The sequence below is a fragment of the Anabrus simplex genome, chromosome 1 (genome assembly GCF_040414725.1).
Source record: "Anabrus simplex isolate iqAnaSimp1 chromosome 1, ASM4041472v1, whole genome shotgun sequence".
NCBI classification, from domain to species: domain Eukaryota; kingdom Metazoa; phylum Arthropoda; class Insecta; order Orthoptera; family Tettigoniidae; genus Anabrus; species Anabrus simplex.
Window position 1 is genome coordinate 1,376,529,529 of NC_090265.1, and position 16,704 is coordinate 1,376,546,232.

A 16,704-nucleotide genomic window follows, 5' to 3' on the forward strand; every position below is an offset into this window, starting at 1 on the left:
TCCCCGAGTACTCACCCTAAATACATAAGAAAAATACTGTAAAATCTATGCTCTAATAATAATCACAATAATGAAATGTGTTTAACAACACTTTTTTAGGCTCCTGTGATGGGCCTGGAATACCCTAAGCTCGTCGGAGATGTACAGGTTACAAAAGAAAAGGTGTATCCTCTGAACAGCAGGGACATTTGTTCAGCCTAAAAGTATAATTGAATATTAATTGAATGGAACTGAAGCTCAAAGTAGTTAAGTCCTTTAAATCAGTTATCTTACTCATAATTAATTCAATTCCTTAACACCTACCTTGATAGTCTATAGTTGGAAAGTCAAGAATAAAAAAGTAGTAGGCCATTTCTCCACTTACGGTAATCTACCTACGAACTCTGACAATATTCTGTGCTGCTTGTACTGCTGTAGTGGCTGTCGCAGTTAACCCATTCCGCTACAGTGACGGGTACAACCGTCAAGAGTTCCGCATTCATTAACATGCAAAGACAGGTACAACCGTCCCCATGTATTCAAGTCAGAAATATGTCTACCTGACCATCAATTTATTTTGATTGAGATGTACTTTAGAATTACATTCTTAGGTAGTGCTAGTGTGTTTACATGCCAATGTTATTGTCCAAAGGCCATATCGTCAATGTATATTTTTCTTCTAATGTTGGTCATCTTGTTCTTGAAATGAATGCTACTGAGCAAGATGTTGTGTAAACGTTCCTAGGAGGAAGAGGAAAGAATTCTGCAATTTCTTCTTGATAGTTTTGATGAAGATATCTCGGAATTATCTGATAGTAGTTTTAGCAGTGATAGTGCGTCTGAGAATTGTGACTCTGTTCATGAAAACGATACAGGATGAAGATATTTCCATACATGACCTCACCACATCGAACAAATGGAAGTGGAATTTGGCCAGTAACGTTCCAAAAGGCAATGTAGGTATGTGAAAGGGTACAAGAAATTGTACATCTGCATGATAGATGTGACATTGTAGAATTCTAGCTACATATGTACATGTCACACAGACCACGAGGAAAAAGAGACTGAGCTTGTCATCATTCCGGGTCAACGATGCGGAGCAAATTCTGGAAGATGTCACCCTTCCCGATTATGCCACTAGAGGATGTTCATCTCAAGGTAGCACACCAATGAGACTACAGGGAAGGCACTGGGGTCATTTTCCTGAGAAGATTGATCCTACAGCAAGTAAATCAGCCCTATCAAGGAGATGTAAAGTCTGTTTTGAGCGTGGAATCCGGAAGGAACCTTGCTTCGAGTACAACAAATGCAAAGTTGCCCTCCACGTGGATGGATGTTTTAAGGTGTACCACTTTAAAAGACTTCAATTAACTGTAGAAAGTTAAACTGTAACCTAAAATGTTGTTAGTTTGATGCTGTATGCTTTTTTAACCATCTTGGCATCCATAACTTAAAAAAAAAAAAAAAAAAAAAAACCCTGCACATTCCAAGGTACAATTTTCAAGGAAAATAATTGCATTGAATGGGTTGAAGTTGTCAGCTCTGCACACATCAGTCGAGCGGTCAGTGCAAAGTTCTCCCGGTAACTCGATTTCTTCTCAGGGTATTCTATCTATCGCTCATAAAATCTGAGATTTTATATGTGTGTTTTTTACGTGGTTTCGGAAGAGACACGATCTGCTGAGACACACATCATGGGGAAACCTATTCGCTCAAGTAAGGACCTGCGGCCGAAAACCTCAAAATGAATCTCTCTCTTATGTCAAACTCATCAGTTACTTATATCTACAAGACTTATTAGCTAACTTACAAACTAGCTGTTACCCAAAAAGAATTCATAACACAGACACTTCCAAAAAGAAAAGTAAAAGAAAATTTATTGAAATAAATCATGTTCAATGTAAAGTTAAATGTGAATTCTGGGTAGTATTATCTTAATAACATTTATGTATAAAGGATTAGAGTCAGCGCTGGCTCAAATAAAAGTAAAATAATTAAGATTTTAAATTATTTACACTCATTCTCATTCAATGTTCAAGTTCACATTGGTTATTTACTCCTATATTCATAGCCATGTTCCGAAGTGTATTTGATTTACTTTAATTATATTTAAGAGATCACTGAGCAATCACGGTCTCCATATAAATACTCGATGTGAATACTGTCACGATAATTATATTAATATTCTTACCACATTTAAGTCAATTCACTGTGATAAAAATGGATGGTTTTGCTAAATTGAAACGTAATAAAAATTAAATAGGATAAAGTCAGATTGCGAATGTAAATCTGATCATATCTTTGCGTATGTATCTCCTAAACAAACTCTTGCGTGAGTATGAAATCGTAAAACTGCTCTCCAAATTTTCCATTCATAAATCTGAACTCTGAATATTTGGTCCTTCATCTAGAATACTGATAAATAACAACTTACGGGCTAAGACAATACCTCCCTAAAACCTACGACATATGGCTCCTAACTAACCATTTTCCTATACTTTATATTTTAAACACTTCAACTCAAATCATATCTGCGTGAAAAGAAATGAACATCTATCTAACTGTTTAAATAGTTTCCGATCCACACACTCCTCCACCAATGGCTCAATGTGCTTTAGCTATCTCATATTACTCAATATCTCTCATGTGTACGAGCTACTCAACTCGTATGGTCAGTACAGAATGAAATTAATACGTATTATATTGAAATGTCGCCGCACCAAAGAATATCACATGTGTACTTAGTCATGAGCCTAGTTAAACCGTCTGTTATAGAACTCTCTCGTATTCGGTACATATCATTTACCAATGTCAAATAAAAACTGTCACGATTCACAATTCTACCATAATACATGTCAATCTTACCTTAAAATGGGTCATCTGCGCGCTGTTCACTCTTTTGACATATTCTTTCCATATGACACAGAAACTCACCTCATGTTAATCTAACGCAACGTTTCCTCGACGAATTGCAATTCTTTCTCATACTGCAGCACATAAACAAACATTTTCATTTCAAATATTCCTTAATATACTCCAAGAAATAACCATATTTTAACACCATTCTGATATACATTATCATACCACCGGCATACTTATTGCCGTACGCATATAGCCGACTACAACCAAAGCTATACGCCAAACATTTTAGAATTGCCTTATTATAAACGCATTTTAATAACCTCTTATCTTTTAACAGCAGTTGGAGTTCAATGCCCTCTTTCTATAAAGAAAGGAATACGTAACTTAACTACATTCATCTGTGTCGCACAGGTAAATTCGTGACGTAATCATTGTACAAGTAATACGAGATTAATCGAAGTTTCACTAGTTATATAGACTCATTGCTATTAGATCTTCACACGTATCACTTCTTTCATTTACTCATGCTAGTTTCTGCTGTATGTATGCAAGTGCGGTAGCGTATATGATATAATAGAATTCTAATTCTACACTGCCATCTTATCTTATAGCCTTAAATATCTCACACTTCACTTTATGATTCACACACGTTCTTAATTAATTCATAAATATCACCAATTAATCAGCTCATGCCGAAGTTAGAGTGAGGGTGTAAATTGCAAGAAACTACTCTACTAAAAAAATGTATGGACTTAGCTCGTCAGATGTTATGTTTGGTCTGGTTGTCGCTCCATTCCTTGGTTGTGATTAGACCCTCTGTTAGGATCTGGATCTCCGGTTGGACAACGTCTTCCCGGTCATTGGCTGGTCATATGGCTGGCTGGTCCAATCCTCATCGTCTGGTCCTCTGGCTAGCCGGTGCCCATCCTCATCGGCTGGTCCTCTGGCTGGCCGGTCCAATCCTCATCGGCTGGTCCTCTGGCTGGCCGGTCCAATCCTCATCAGCTGGTCCTCTGGCTTGCCGGTGCCTGTCCCCAGTTCAGTCCATCATGTAGATTTAGCAAGCAGTCATCATTCCAAATCTGCAGACAGCGTAGAAAATTCCTTTTGCGGAGCAATCAGTCATGATATATTCCATTGTTCTACTGCTTATTCTTAACGACGAAATTTTCTTCGGTTGGGATAAGTTCTCCGTATATATATATTAAGTTTATAACAACAGGGGTAACTTTCTTCCCATACGAAATTATCGGTCCTCCGATATAGTGAGTCCTTCTTCTTCAATCGCAGAGTGGTTGCTCACCGGATCCAAGTCAGATGTATCTCACCGCGATTTACTTATTTTTATAATATCTCGTCTCTTTTATAATGTACGCCGGTGAATTATTTTGACAGATTTGATCGTCGATCGTAAAATAGTCAATATCTTCTTCAGAATTTTAGGATAATCTTCAGATGTAAAGCTTAGCTTGTACTTGCATCTTTCTTCTGCCGTTGAAATTTTTAGAGTATTTTTTTTTTTTAACAATTAGTCCGCTGCTATATTTTTTTAATAAAACAATCCAACTGAGCCTCTACTGTCCTGCAGTGTCTTCCAAATCAGTCCGTTCCGTGACGTGCATGGTCTCCTATATACCACATTAATGAGAAGTTCATTGCCTCAATAGATCGCATGGGCCATACCTTCCTACGCCGCCATTTTGTAAATGGTCTACGAGATGCGAACGGGCACATTTACTCCCCCGTCACAAAGAAAATATATTGGTCACGATATATTTTCTCATTGATAACTTGAATCTCAAATGTGACTTTGCATCTCGTATATATTCTTTGCCATTCCAATACTGGGTATTCGATTATCGAATATCAGCAGATTGATATCGATTCTGTTTTTGTTGTACTAGTTTGTTTACTTCACCCATGACCGTGTACACAACAGCTGATTTTCTTCATTCCTTCCAGTCCTAATAAAGATATTTAATCATTCCTCCTGGCGCATTTTATAATGGTACGTCGTTTATTGGTTCTGGGCTTTGTTGTTTCTTAAGTTCTGATTTCATAGGCTCATTTTCTTGAAAGTAAAGCTTGATGTTGCATGCATTGTGTATGTTACGGTATTTCCCATTTAAACTTGCTATTTCATAGGCATTATTTCCAAGCACGCGCTCGATTCTGTAGGGACCATTGTATAGCGGCAGAAATTTAGCACATATTTTAGCTGGTGCATTTGATATTGGAGCAGTTTTGACTAGAACTAGATCTCCTTGCTTGAAAGGTGCATGGAACTTCTTATTCCGTACTCTTCTTAATCATTTTTGGGATTGATCCTTGAGCCTCTGTTGGATCTTTAGAGTTATTTCTTGGGGATCTGGCTTCTTCTCTAGCTGCATAGTAAAAATGCTGTGCCAAGTTCTCTGTGGGTGGACATTTTTATGGGCTACGCTAGGAATCTGGGCAATTGACTGGTTAACGGTATTGTTCAAACTTTCTGCTATGATGTCGAGCATATCTATCCATTTCCAGTGTTGTTGACTGCAATATATTCTCCCGAATTTAGCGATCTCCTTCATATACCTCTCTACGGGGTTCGCTGCTGGATGACGAACTGAGCATAACGTATGCTTGATGCCCTCATTTCTCATTCGTTCACGGAACATAGTTGAGGTAAATTGTGTTCCCCTATCAGTGAGGATCCTCTCAGGTTTTCCCATTTCAGAAAATGTCTTATTAATGAGGCCGTGTATAACTTGTTTGGTATTGGCTCTCTGGATGGCTTGCAATGAAATATATTTAGAGAATATGTCGATAACCACTAGTATATATTTCTTTCCCTTCCTAGCAGTGGGCAACTTTCCAAAGATATCTATTGCATAAATTTCCTGAGCCCTAGATGGTATAATTGGGATCGGTTTATGACCGCATACGTAATTGTTATGCTTTACTCTCTGACACACATCGCATGTTTTTGCTATGCTTCTGACTGATCTTCGTAATCCTTCCCAGGTGAATTTCTCCATTATCATTCCAATGACCTTGTCTATGCCAGCATGTCCGGTCATTTCGTGGGTATGCCAGATTAATTCTCTCTGTAGCTCTTCTGGTATTACAATTCTTTTACTGTGGTTGTTCTTGTCCACTACTTTCAGTAGTAACCCATCTACGATTTCATAGTTCCTTGTGAATTCTGGCGCTGATTCCCTGTTCGCCAAGTTATCGATGATGATCTTCAATTTCTCGTCGGATTCCTGGAATTCTCTCAGATTTTCCAACTTTCTTAGCAGTTGTTCGTCTCGAGTATCCAACTCAATTGCTAGAACATCTTCTTCACTTTCTTGCGGGTTTCTGCTTAACGCATCAGCTAGGATGTTTTGCTTTCCACTACAATGTTCGATCTTTAGGTCAAACTGTTGCGTGAATAACATCCATCGCGTGATCCTTTCGCTGATCATAACGGCTTTCAACCCGAAAGTCAACGCCTTGTGGTCTGTCCTTATCGTTACTGGGTACCCATAAATTATACGTCTCCATTGTTGTAATGCGTGCACTATCGCTAGAAGTTCGAGCTCAGTAGTGGTATAGTGTTGCTCGTATTTCCTGTGTTTCCTACTGGTAAACGCCAGATAAGTTGGTTTTTGAATCTCGTTATCTTCTTGATATAGGCAGGCTCCTATACCAATGTGCGATGCATCAGCTTGAATTATGAATCTCTGTTGATAATCAGGATATCCCAGTTTGATACTCCTCTTCATCAGCTCTTTCATGTTGATGAAAGCTTGTTCGGCCTCATCATTCCACTTCCACTTGTTGTTGACCTTTAGCATGTCCTGTAATGGTGCAGCCGTCTCTGTGTAACCTTCGCAATGGTCTGAGAAGAATCCAGTCATCCCAAGAAACTGCCTTATATGCTTTACCTTTGTCGGCCTCGGGAAGTTGCATATAGCCTTTATTTTTACGGGATTTGGTCTTATCCCTTCTCCGTCGATCACGTGGCCTACAAAAAGCACCTGGCTTTGGCAAAATTTGGATTTTGACAGATTTATTTTGAAGCCAGTTTTCTGTAAGTTACTTAATAGCTTTTCCAGCTTGACACAGTGTTCTTCGAAGGTAGAACTCGCGAAGACCAGATCATCGAAATAGCAATTTACGAACTCCTTTACTTCACTCGTTAGGCTCCTGTCTAGTGCCCTTATCAATACTGCCGAGCTGACTTTCAACCCAAAGGGTAGCTGACAATAGGCATATGTTTGGTTATTAAACATGAAACCTGTTAACAACCGTGACTTCTCTTCAAGGACGATATGGTGAAATGAGGCCGTGCAGTCCATTCTCGTGAAGTATTTCTGACCTCGAAATCTCTTCACAATGTCCTTAATCTTGGGAGCCTGACTATACTCTGGAATTAGTCTGCCGTTTAGCCTACGAGCATCAAGGCACAGACAGAGTTTTCCGTTGTTTTTCCTTACAATAACTATGGGATTTAAGAATGGAGTGGTGGTCTTCACGATCAATCCATCAACTAACATTTCTTCGATGATTTGCTTAACTTCAGTGAAATATTTCTCTGGCACATCATATATTTTTCCCTTATACGGCGTCCAGTCAGTAACCATCAATTTGTACTTGTAGTTAGGGATTTGCCCAGGTTTATCGCTAAATACTTCAATATATTTACTTATGATGTTGTACAGTGTTCGTTTTTCTTCTGCTGGGACCGCAGCTTGAGCAATAGCCTCCCAAATCTCAGGTTTTTCGCAGCTTTCCTCTTCAATTGCAATGATTTCCTCAATTCTCATGATCAATTCCGGCTATATTTCTGTGCTAAGATCCTTTTCTTCTAGTCCTTGGCTCTCTCCGTCCAATAGATCCACTTCCTTTCCCTCGATCTTCAACCATTCGTTCTCTTCAAGTGTGTCACTAAGTTAGATCCTTTCTACGGTTCTATTTCCATCATTTTCTACTACCGGGAATCGAACTTCACCTTTTTCCATGTCAATTGTCATCCAAGAACTTATCACGAAGTCTATCCCAAATATAACGTTGTATTTTATTTTTTTCATAACCATGAACGGGTGCTCGAATTCGTATTTTCCGATCTTTATACTTAAGTAAGCTTGTATCTTGCACTCTACTGACTTGTCTGGAATGATACCTCGGATTTTTACGCCAGATACCGGTATGGTCGGTATTACTATTTTCTGGCTTAGCTCTTGGAATAACGTATGTGACATTACACTTATGCTGGCTCCAGATCCACTAAACAGTACAGCCTGATGTCGAACACTTTCACGACTATTACTGGTAACTTGAATTTAGGTTGGGTTTCGTGACAGGTATCCTCTCTAATTAAGTCCTCGGGCTGGATGTCCCAGTGAACTACCCAACTGCGAATTTTGACAATATTTTCCAACGGTTCATTATTTACAGTTTCTTGACTTGTTAATTCGCCATCGGCGTTTTCTTTCCGCTCAGATGGCTGGGAGTTGTCTGTGTTCCCTTGGTTCTCATGCTTTTTCCAGCCTTCTTCTTGTCTCCTTCGTTTATAATTTTGGAGCTCGAGACTTTCTGCGCCTTCGAGGTCGCCGTTTATATCCTTGTTTTTGATGGCTTCCTCCCATCTGCTCCCTGAGCTCTTGGACATATCGTCTATTCTCTTCATTCTGATTATATTGGGTTGGTCCTCTCCTCTCATGGTATCGCCTCCTGTTCCTGTGATATGGTCGACTTCTATTGTTCCCATAACGAGTATTATTCCTGTACTGGAAACTATTTCTATTTCCTATTTGCCCATATATTCCATGCTGCTCTCCACTGTACTGGCAATAACATCTCCTCGACTCCTTATCTTGGGCTCTGATACAATTTTCCGCCCTAATCTCATCAGCCTTATCTACTCCGCGGTTGGTGATTTCGGGACTAATTGTATTAACTGCCTCTATTTGTCTAAGATTTCTGGGGTTCCTCTCTATTAAACACGTTGACGTTAGGTCAATCTGTCTCAATCGTCTCTCCATGTCAATGGCAGTTTGTATGTCAGAGGCCGCTAGTAATCTCTGTACTTCAAGTGGCAATTGCCTCTGAATGGTTTTAATCGCCTCCAGTTCGCTAGGCGGAGAATCCAAGTCTTGAAATCGATGAAACTGGAACGAAAAGAAATCGCTGTAGCGAGTTTGGCGAGCAGTTGAGAACTTCCTCGAGTACAGCTCTAATCTTAGCTGTTGCTGGATCTCAGTATCCCAGAACTTTCTCAGGAAGGCTACCTTAAACTCATCATGGTTGTGGAAGGTATATTTGAAAGCCTGGAACCAAATGTTTGGGTTTCCGTCCAGATGTTTTTCAATAATGCGCAATTTCTTTTCTTCTTGAATCTTTCCTTCTTTAAAATATTCCTCAATGTCCCTAAGGAATTGCTTCAGTGAGGTCTTAGCCGAGCCGTCGAAATGTTTCGGACGGTCATCGTAGTTTTTAATGATATTAATTATTGTGCTTCCCTCACTCTGGTTACTTCCGTTTAACATCTCGATATCTCTCCTAGTTGGGTCGCTTATCCCTGAAGGTGCGTTCTCACTCTCACTAATTTGTACTTCGATTGCTCTTTGCCTATCGCTAGAGCTTGAAGCCATAGATTTCGCCGTGTGCGTTTCCACCTTCATCTCCTGTATTTCCCTTCTAATCTGTTTCATCTCTTCTTCTGTCCTCTCGATTTTCCGCTCCGATTCAACCTTGTTGTCTTCTATCTTCTGTTTCAATTCGTCTATTTTCTGAGCTACTTTGCTTGCAGCTTGGTCATATTTCTCATCTAAGTCTTGTTGCCTTAGATTTAATCCTTGCATGCCAGTTGTTATATCATTTATCTTCTCTTCTTCCAATTTTCTGATGATTTCTTGGCTCTCTGTTACCTTTTCATTTATCTTATTTATTTCCTCGTGCATCTCTCTATTTCTATTTTCCATGGTTTCGGTCAACCTAGTCTGCATATTTTGAATTTCGTTCTTAACTTCATAAATTTCCGACCGTGTTTTCGCGGTTTCTTCAGTCACTTCTTCTTGTTTCTTGCTTAACTCATCGATCATCCCTTTGTGTTCATCTTCTATTTTCCTAACGAATTCTTCTAAAGATTCCTTCTGTTTCAGCTGATCCTCTCTTCTTTCCTCTCTCATCTCAACGATGCATCTCTGGAATCTTGATTCCCGTTCCTGTTCTTTCTCTTCTTGCTTCTGTTGCCATTCTTCTTGTTTCTTATGCAACTCTTGCATCAATTCATAATGTTCTTTCCTTCTTTCTTCGCGTTGTTCTTGTTGCCATTCTTCTTGTTTCTTTTCTTGTTCCTTTTGAAATTCCCTAAACCATTCTTGTTGTTTTCGTTCCTTTTCTGTCCGTCTTCTTTCCTTCTCTTCTTCCAGCTTCCTCTCTTTCTCTTCACGTTCCTTTTTCTCCTTCTGTCTTTCTTCTTCCAACCTTCTCTCTTTCTCTTCTTGCTTCTTCTCTTTCTCTTCACGTTCCTGTTTCGCCTTCTGTCTTACTTCTTCCAACTTTCTTTCTTTCTCTTTACGTTCCTGTTTCTCCTTCTGTTTTTCTTCTTCCTGTCTTTTCAAATATTCTTGGAACCATAATGGAGCTCCATCCTGTTTTTCTTGTGCTCTTCTCATTTCCTCTTCCTGTTCCCTTCTCGTCTGTACTCTTCCTTGTGTTGCCATCTTTTGTCGAGTTCAATATAATCGGTACGATCTCTCTAAATTTCTAATAAGTTCTCTATTTTGCTAAAAATTCCTCTAATTTGCCTAACAGTTCTCTAAGTTCATACAATATCACATATAATATCACACAAACAACAATTTCTTAGTCTAGCAAGTTCAAAACAGTTCAAAGTTTGCACCTTATGCACTATTTTAAAGTTTTTCTTATGCACTGAATGATAATATAGATGGACCTTCCTGGAGATCGGCACCATCCCACCAGATAGACCATCGACAACCGGACCACAAGTTCAGATTTATGATTTTGATCTCATTTCGGAACATGTTACAAGAGAAAGAAATTAAAATTCCGCTATGCGGCATCCAATATTTACATGTATGGCCATCAGCCTTTACCACAGATAAAGTCAACTAAGTGTCAATTCATATATACTTAAAAATCACCCTAACCTTCATTATTGTCGTTAAAAGAAAGCAATCATCTAATAAATAACAGTAATTCCTTATCATTATCTATTCCTACTGATAGACTTGTATCTATATCCACCTTCCATCTTCTTTTCCTAGTATCGTTCCTATTATGTGTCCATTAACTGCTACATTCCTGGGAATTCTCCTTGTTACGTCATTTCTTCATTATAACATCTCATGATCGGATAAGTTTCGCCTTAAACAACCGTATCAACTGCTCATAATACACAGTTCGCTTCTGTATAGCTTTCCCACGGTGTCTTTCTCTTCAACAGGTCCTACGATGTGGCAGTAATTAAATAAATTAATCAATACACTGTTGACTCTTTTTCTTTGCCCGATACCTACATTTCGAGCTTCAACACTGGACTGCCAATTAAGTAGTGTGGGTTATCAGACCATTTCTTACTCTCCCGCGGTGTCTTTCTCTTCGTCGAGCTTGACATTGAGGTGCCAATTAATATTGCCTTAGGCGGTCCTTTACTTGACGTTCCCGCGGTGTCTGTCTCTTTAATCGCCCCACGTTGGTGCGATATTAAACTTGCTTCACTTTGGAGACCATTTCCAGTACCTTTCTCATTAATTGCCCCACGATTGGGCAGCCATTTAACTTGCACCTGTCAGTCGTGCGGTCAGTGCAAAGTTCTCCCGGTAACTCGATTTCTTCTCAGGGTATTCTATCTATCGCTCATAAAATCTGAGATTTTATATGTGTTTGTTTTTTACGTGGTTTCGGAAGAGACTCGGTCTGCTGAGACACACATCATGGGGAAACCTATTCGCTCAAGTAAGGACCTGCGGCCGAAAACCTCAAAATGAATCTCTCTCTTATGTCAAACTCATCAGTTACTTATATCTACAAGACTTATTAGCTAACTTACAAACTAGCTGTTACCCAAAAAGAATTCATAACACAGACACTTCCAAAAAGAAAAGTAAAAGAAAATTTATTGAAATAAATCATGTTCAATGTAAAGTTAAATGTGAATTCTGGGTAGTATTATCTTAATAAAATTTATGTATAAAGGATTAGAGTCAGTGCTGGCTCAAATAAAAGTAAAATAATTAAGATTTTAAATTATTTACACTCATTCTCATTCAATGTTCAAGTTCACATTGGTTATTTACTCCTATATTCATAGCCATGTTCCGAAGTGTATTTGATTTACTTTAATTATATTTAAGAGATCACTGAGCAATCACGGTCTCCATATAAATACTCGATGTGAATACTGTCACGATAATTATATTAATATTCTTACCACATTTAAGTTAATTCACTGTGATAAAAATGGATGGTTTTGCTAAATTGAAACGTAATAAAAATTAAATAGGATAAAGTCAGATTGCGAATGTAAATCTGATCATATCTTTGCGTATGTATCTCCTAAACAAACTCTTGCGTGAGTATGAAATCGTAAAACTGCTCTCCAAATTTTCCATTCATAAATCTGAACTCTGAATATTTGGTCCTTCATCTAAAATACTGATAAATAACAACTTACGGGCTAAGACAATACCTCCCTGAAGCCTACGACATATGGCTCCTAACTAACCATTTTCCTATACTTTATATTTTAAACACTTCAACTCAAATCATATCTGCGTGAAAAGAAATGAACATCTATCTAACTGTTTAAATAGTTTCCGATCCACACACTCCTCCACCAACAGCTCAATGTGCTTTAGCTATCTCATATTACTCAATATCTCTCATGTGTACGAGCTACTCAACTCGTATGGTCAGTACAGAATGAAATTAATACGTATTATATTGAAATGTCGCCGCACCAAAGAATATCACATGTGTACTTAGTCATGAGCCTAGTTAAACCGTCTGTTATAGAACTCTCTCGTGTTCGGTACATATCATTTACCAATGTCAAATAAAAACTGTCACGATTCACAATTCTACCATAATACATGTCAATCTTACCTTAAAATGGGTCATCTGCGCGCTGTTCACTCTTTTGACATATTCTTTCCATATGACACAGAAACTCACCTCATGTTAATCTAACGCAACGTTTCCTCGACGAATTGCAATTCTTTCTCATACCGCAGCACATAAACAAACATTTTCATTTCAAATATTCCTTAATATACTCCAAGAAATAACCATATTTTAACACCATTCCGATATACATTATCATACCACCGGCATACTTATTGCCGTACGCATATAGCCGACTACAACCAAAGCTATATGCCAAACATTTTAGAATTGCCTTATTATAAATGCATTTTAATAACCTCTTATCTTTTAACAGCAGTTGGAGTTCAATGCCCTCTTTCTATAAAGAAAGGAATACGTAACTTAACTATATTCATCTGTGTCGCACAGGTAAATTCGTGACGTAATCATTGTACAAGTAATACGAGATTAATCAAAGTTTCACTAGTTATATAGACTCATTGCTATTAGAGCTTCACACGTAACACTTCTTTCATTTACTCATGCTAGTTTCTGCTGTATGTATGCAAGTGCGGTAGCGTATATGATATAATAGAATTCTAATTCTACACTGCCATCTTATCTTATAGCCTTAAATATCTCACACATCACTTTATGATTCACACACGTTCCTAATTAATTCATGAATATCACCAATTAATCAGCACATGCTGAAGTTAGAGTGAGGGTGTAAATTGCAAGAAACTACTCTACTAAAAAAAATGTATGGACTTAGCTTGTCAGATGTTATGTTTGGTCTGGTTGTCGCTCCATTCCTTGGTTGTGGTTAGACCCTCTGTTAGGATCTGGATCTCCGGTTGGACAACGTCTTCCCGGTCATTGGCTGGTCATATGGCTGGCTGGTCCAATCCTCATCGTCTGGTCCTCTGGCTAGCCGGTGCCCATCCTCATCGGCTGGTCCTCTGGCTGGCCGGTCCAATCCTCATCGGTTGGTCCTCTGGTTGGTCGGTCCAATCCTCATCGGCTGGTCCTCTGGCTGGCCGGTGCCTGTCCCCAGTTCAGTCCATCATGTAGATTTAGCAAGCAGTCATCATTCCAAATCTGCAGACAGCGTAGAAAATTCCTTTTGCGGAGCAATCAGTCATGATATATTCCATTGTTCTACTGCTTATTCTTAACGACGAAATTTTCTTCGGTTAGGATAAGTTCTCCGTATATATATATTAAGTTTATAACAACAGGGGTAACTTTCTTCCCATACGAAATTATCGGTCCTCCGATATAGTGAGTCCTTCTTCTTCAATCGCAGAGTGGTTGCTCACCGGATCCAAGTCAGATGTATCTCACCGCGATTTACTTATTTTTATAATATCTCGTCTCTTTTATAATGTACGCCGGTGAATTATTTTGACAGATTTGATCGTCGATCGTAAAATAGTCAATATCTTCTTCAGAATTTTAGGATAATCTTCAGTTGTAAAGCTTAGCTTGTACTTGCGTCTTTCTTCTACCGTTGAAATTTTTAGAGTATATATTTTTTTAAACAATTAGTCCGCTGCTATATTTTTTATAAAACAATCCAACTGAGCCTCTACTGTCCTGCAGTGTCTTCCAAATCAGTCCGTTCCGTGACGTGCATGGTCTCCTATATACCGTATTAATGAGAAGTTCATTGCCTCAATAGATCGCATGGGCCATACCTTCCTACGCCGCCATTTTGTAAATGGTCTACGAGATGCGAACGGGCACAGCTCCGATTACGAAGAGTACCAAGCTCTGCTCATCTGACACAAGGGAGCTGAGGGCTCAAGAAAATATGCACAAACTTGTACACATATTTGTACGACATCATCAAAGCTGCAATACGGCCTGTAGTACCCGCTATGAAGTGGAATAGTTGTTGTTGGTCTCTGCCAAATTACATTAGGGGGTCTTATACACGTATTTACTTTTTTCTATTTTCTTTGTCTCAAAAAGCCGAGGTGGTCTGATAGGGGAGGGGGTCTAACACATGAGTAAATACAGTAACATTACCAAATGAAGTAATACTTACATAAGTGTGGTGGAGGTGAAGTGACAGTACTTCGAGATGCAAATTGCGACACATGGCGTTTCAATTCATCTGACATACTGAGTGAACCTTGTTTAAATAATTTCCAGTTGTTCAAAACAGTTTCATTATACTTCTTTATCCTCTCTGGGCTTGCAGCTTTCCAGTGTGACTTCAAAACTTTCTGCAACATACAGTTATTTTAAATGGACTAATGCAAATTATTCATAAGACAATTCATATCATAAGTAGATCTAAAGAGAAATAACATGCTTAATATTCAGAAGAAAGCATTTTTACTTCTGAACTGATTCTCATTTTGAGTTAGCAATGCAACAATCAAAGTAAATCAGCATACTTGGCACATAGTGCAGTTTAACACTTTTAAAGATAACAGACATAATGATTTCTGTGTGCACTACATATAGAACAAATGCATTTGAATACAAGACAAATCTACCACAATCATAAGCCAGCCCACTGGCCTCTTACCCAGAGGGCCCAGGATCGATTCTCAGCAGATCAGGGATTTGTTGGGATCTGAGGTCCATCCTCCCTACTTGAGAACAATTGGAAAGCTATCTGACAGTGAGACATCAGACCCTGTCTAAAAAAACCAAGAATAACAGCCAAGAGGATTCATTGTGCTGACCACATATCACCTTAATCTGCAGACCTTCAGGATGAAAAGTGACTTCTTGGTAAGCCAAGGTCCATTAGGGCTGTAGTGCTATGGAGGATGGGAGGTTACCATCATCACCACCAGCAACATTGTCTCATCAAGCAGGTGATATTGGAATGCCTGATATCTAGACAGTCATTTCAGCACTCTGCAAGTGGGTTTCCCAAAATTTCACCATTCCTGTAGGCAATATTGCTTGTATGACTAATAAAAATTTCAATAACCATACCAATCAGTAAGATAGTAACATCAGTAACCCACTGAATGAAGAAACTAGGAGCAGCACACAAGTTAGAACATTTATTATCTATAAATTTCTGCTCAGGGATCCAGTCCTGCATCTGTCACTGGGAAGGCCTATTTAAGATAACTGCTGCCCAGCCTGAATGGGGAAGGTCCTAGAAAAGGTGGTAGTCACACTTGAACCTGGCTGGAAATCCACACCCAGAAGGTCATTCCCAAGTTTTGCAGATGAAAACCAAGAATATACAAACATGACTACTGGAGTGAGGAACATCAGGATTCTACTCAACAACAACAACAACAACAACAACAACAACAGCAACAACAACAACAACAAAAGACCAGAGTGAAAAACAGCTCAAATTACCCACTAACTAGCTAGACTGGATATCGAAGTTTTCGCCCTGAGTGAAACTAGGTTATCTTGCTGCTTGCTTGTTGTTTTAAGGGGCCTAACATCGAAGGTCATCGGCCCAACTAGGTTATCTAGTGGGGGATAAATCAATGAGACTATCTCAGGCTACACCATCTTTTGGAAAGGAAATAATGCAGGAGAACTACACATATGTAATGTCAGATTTGCAGTGAAAACAAAAATAGTGAAGAATATTGGCCCATCCTTACTGCAGTCAATGAAAGACTAATGACCCTTCGAATTACTCACTGGTAATAGTTTTATCACCCATCTCTACCTATGTTCCTACTTTCCATGATGATGAAGATTCCAAGAAACAGTTCTACCACCAACAAAACAGTGTTCTTACCAAGATAGCTACTAAAACTTTTGTTGATCTTCTTGGTCTCAGTA

At 38.8% G+C, this 16,704-nt stretch overlaps 1 protein-coding gene across 1 annotated transcript in view; it reads right to left on the reverse strand.

The window, feature by feature from the left end:
- LOC137501870 (neugrin-like) overlaps positions 1–16,704 on the reverse strand; it is a 68,719-nt gene that overhangs the window by 12,897 nt on the left and 39,118 nt on the right. Inside the window, exon 3 of the mRNA XM_068228995.1 lies at positions 14,975–15,155. Coding sequence (XP_068085096.1) covers positions 14,975–15,155 — 181 coding nt within the window. The remainder of the gene's footprint in view (positions 1–14,974; positions 15,156–16,704) is intronic.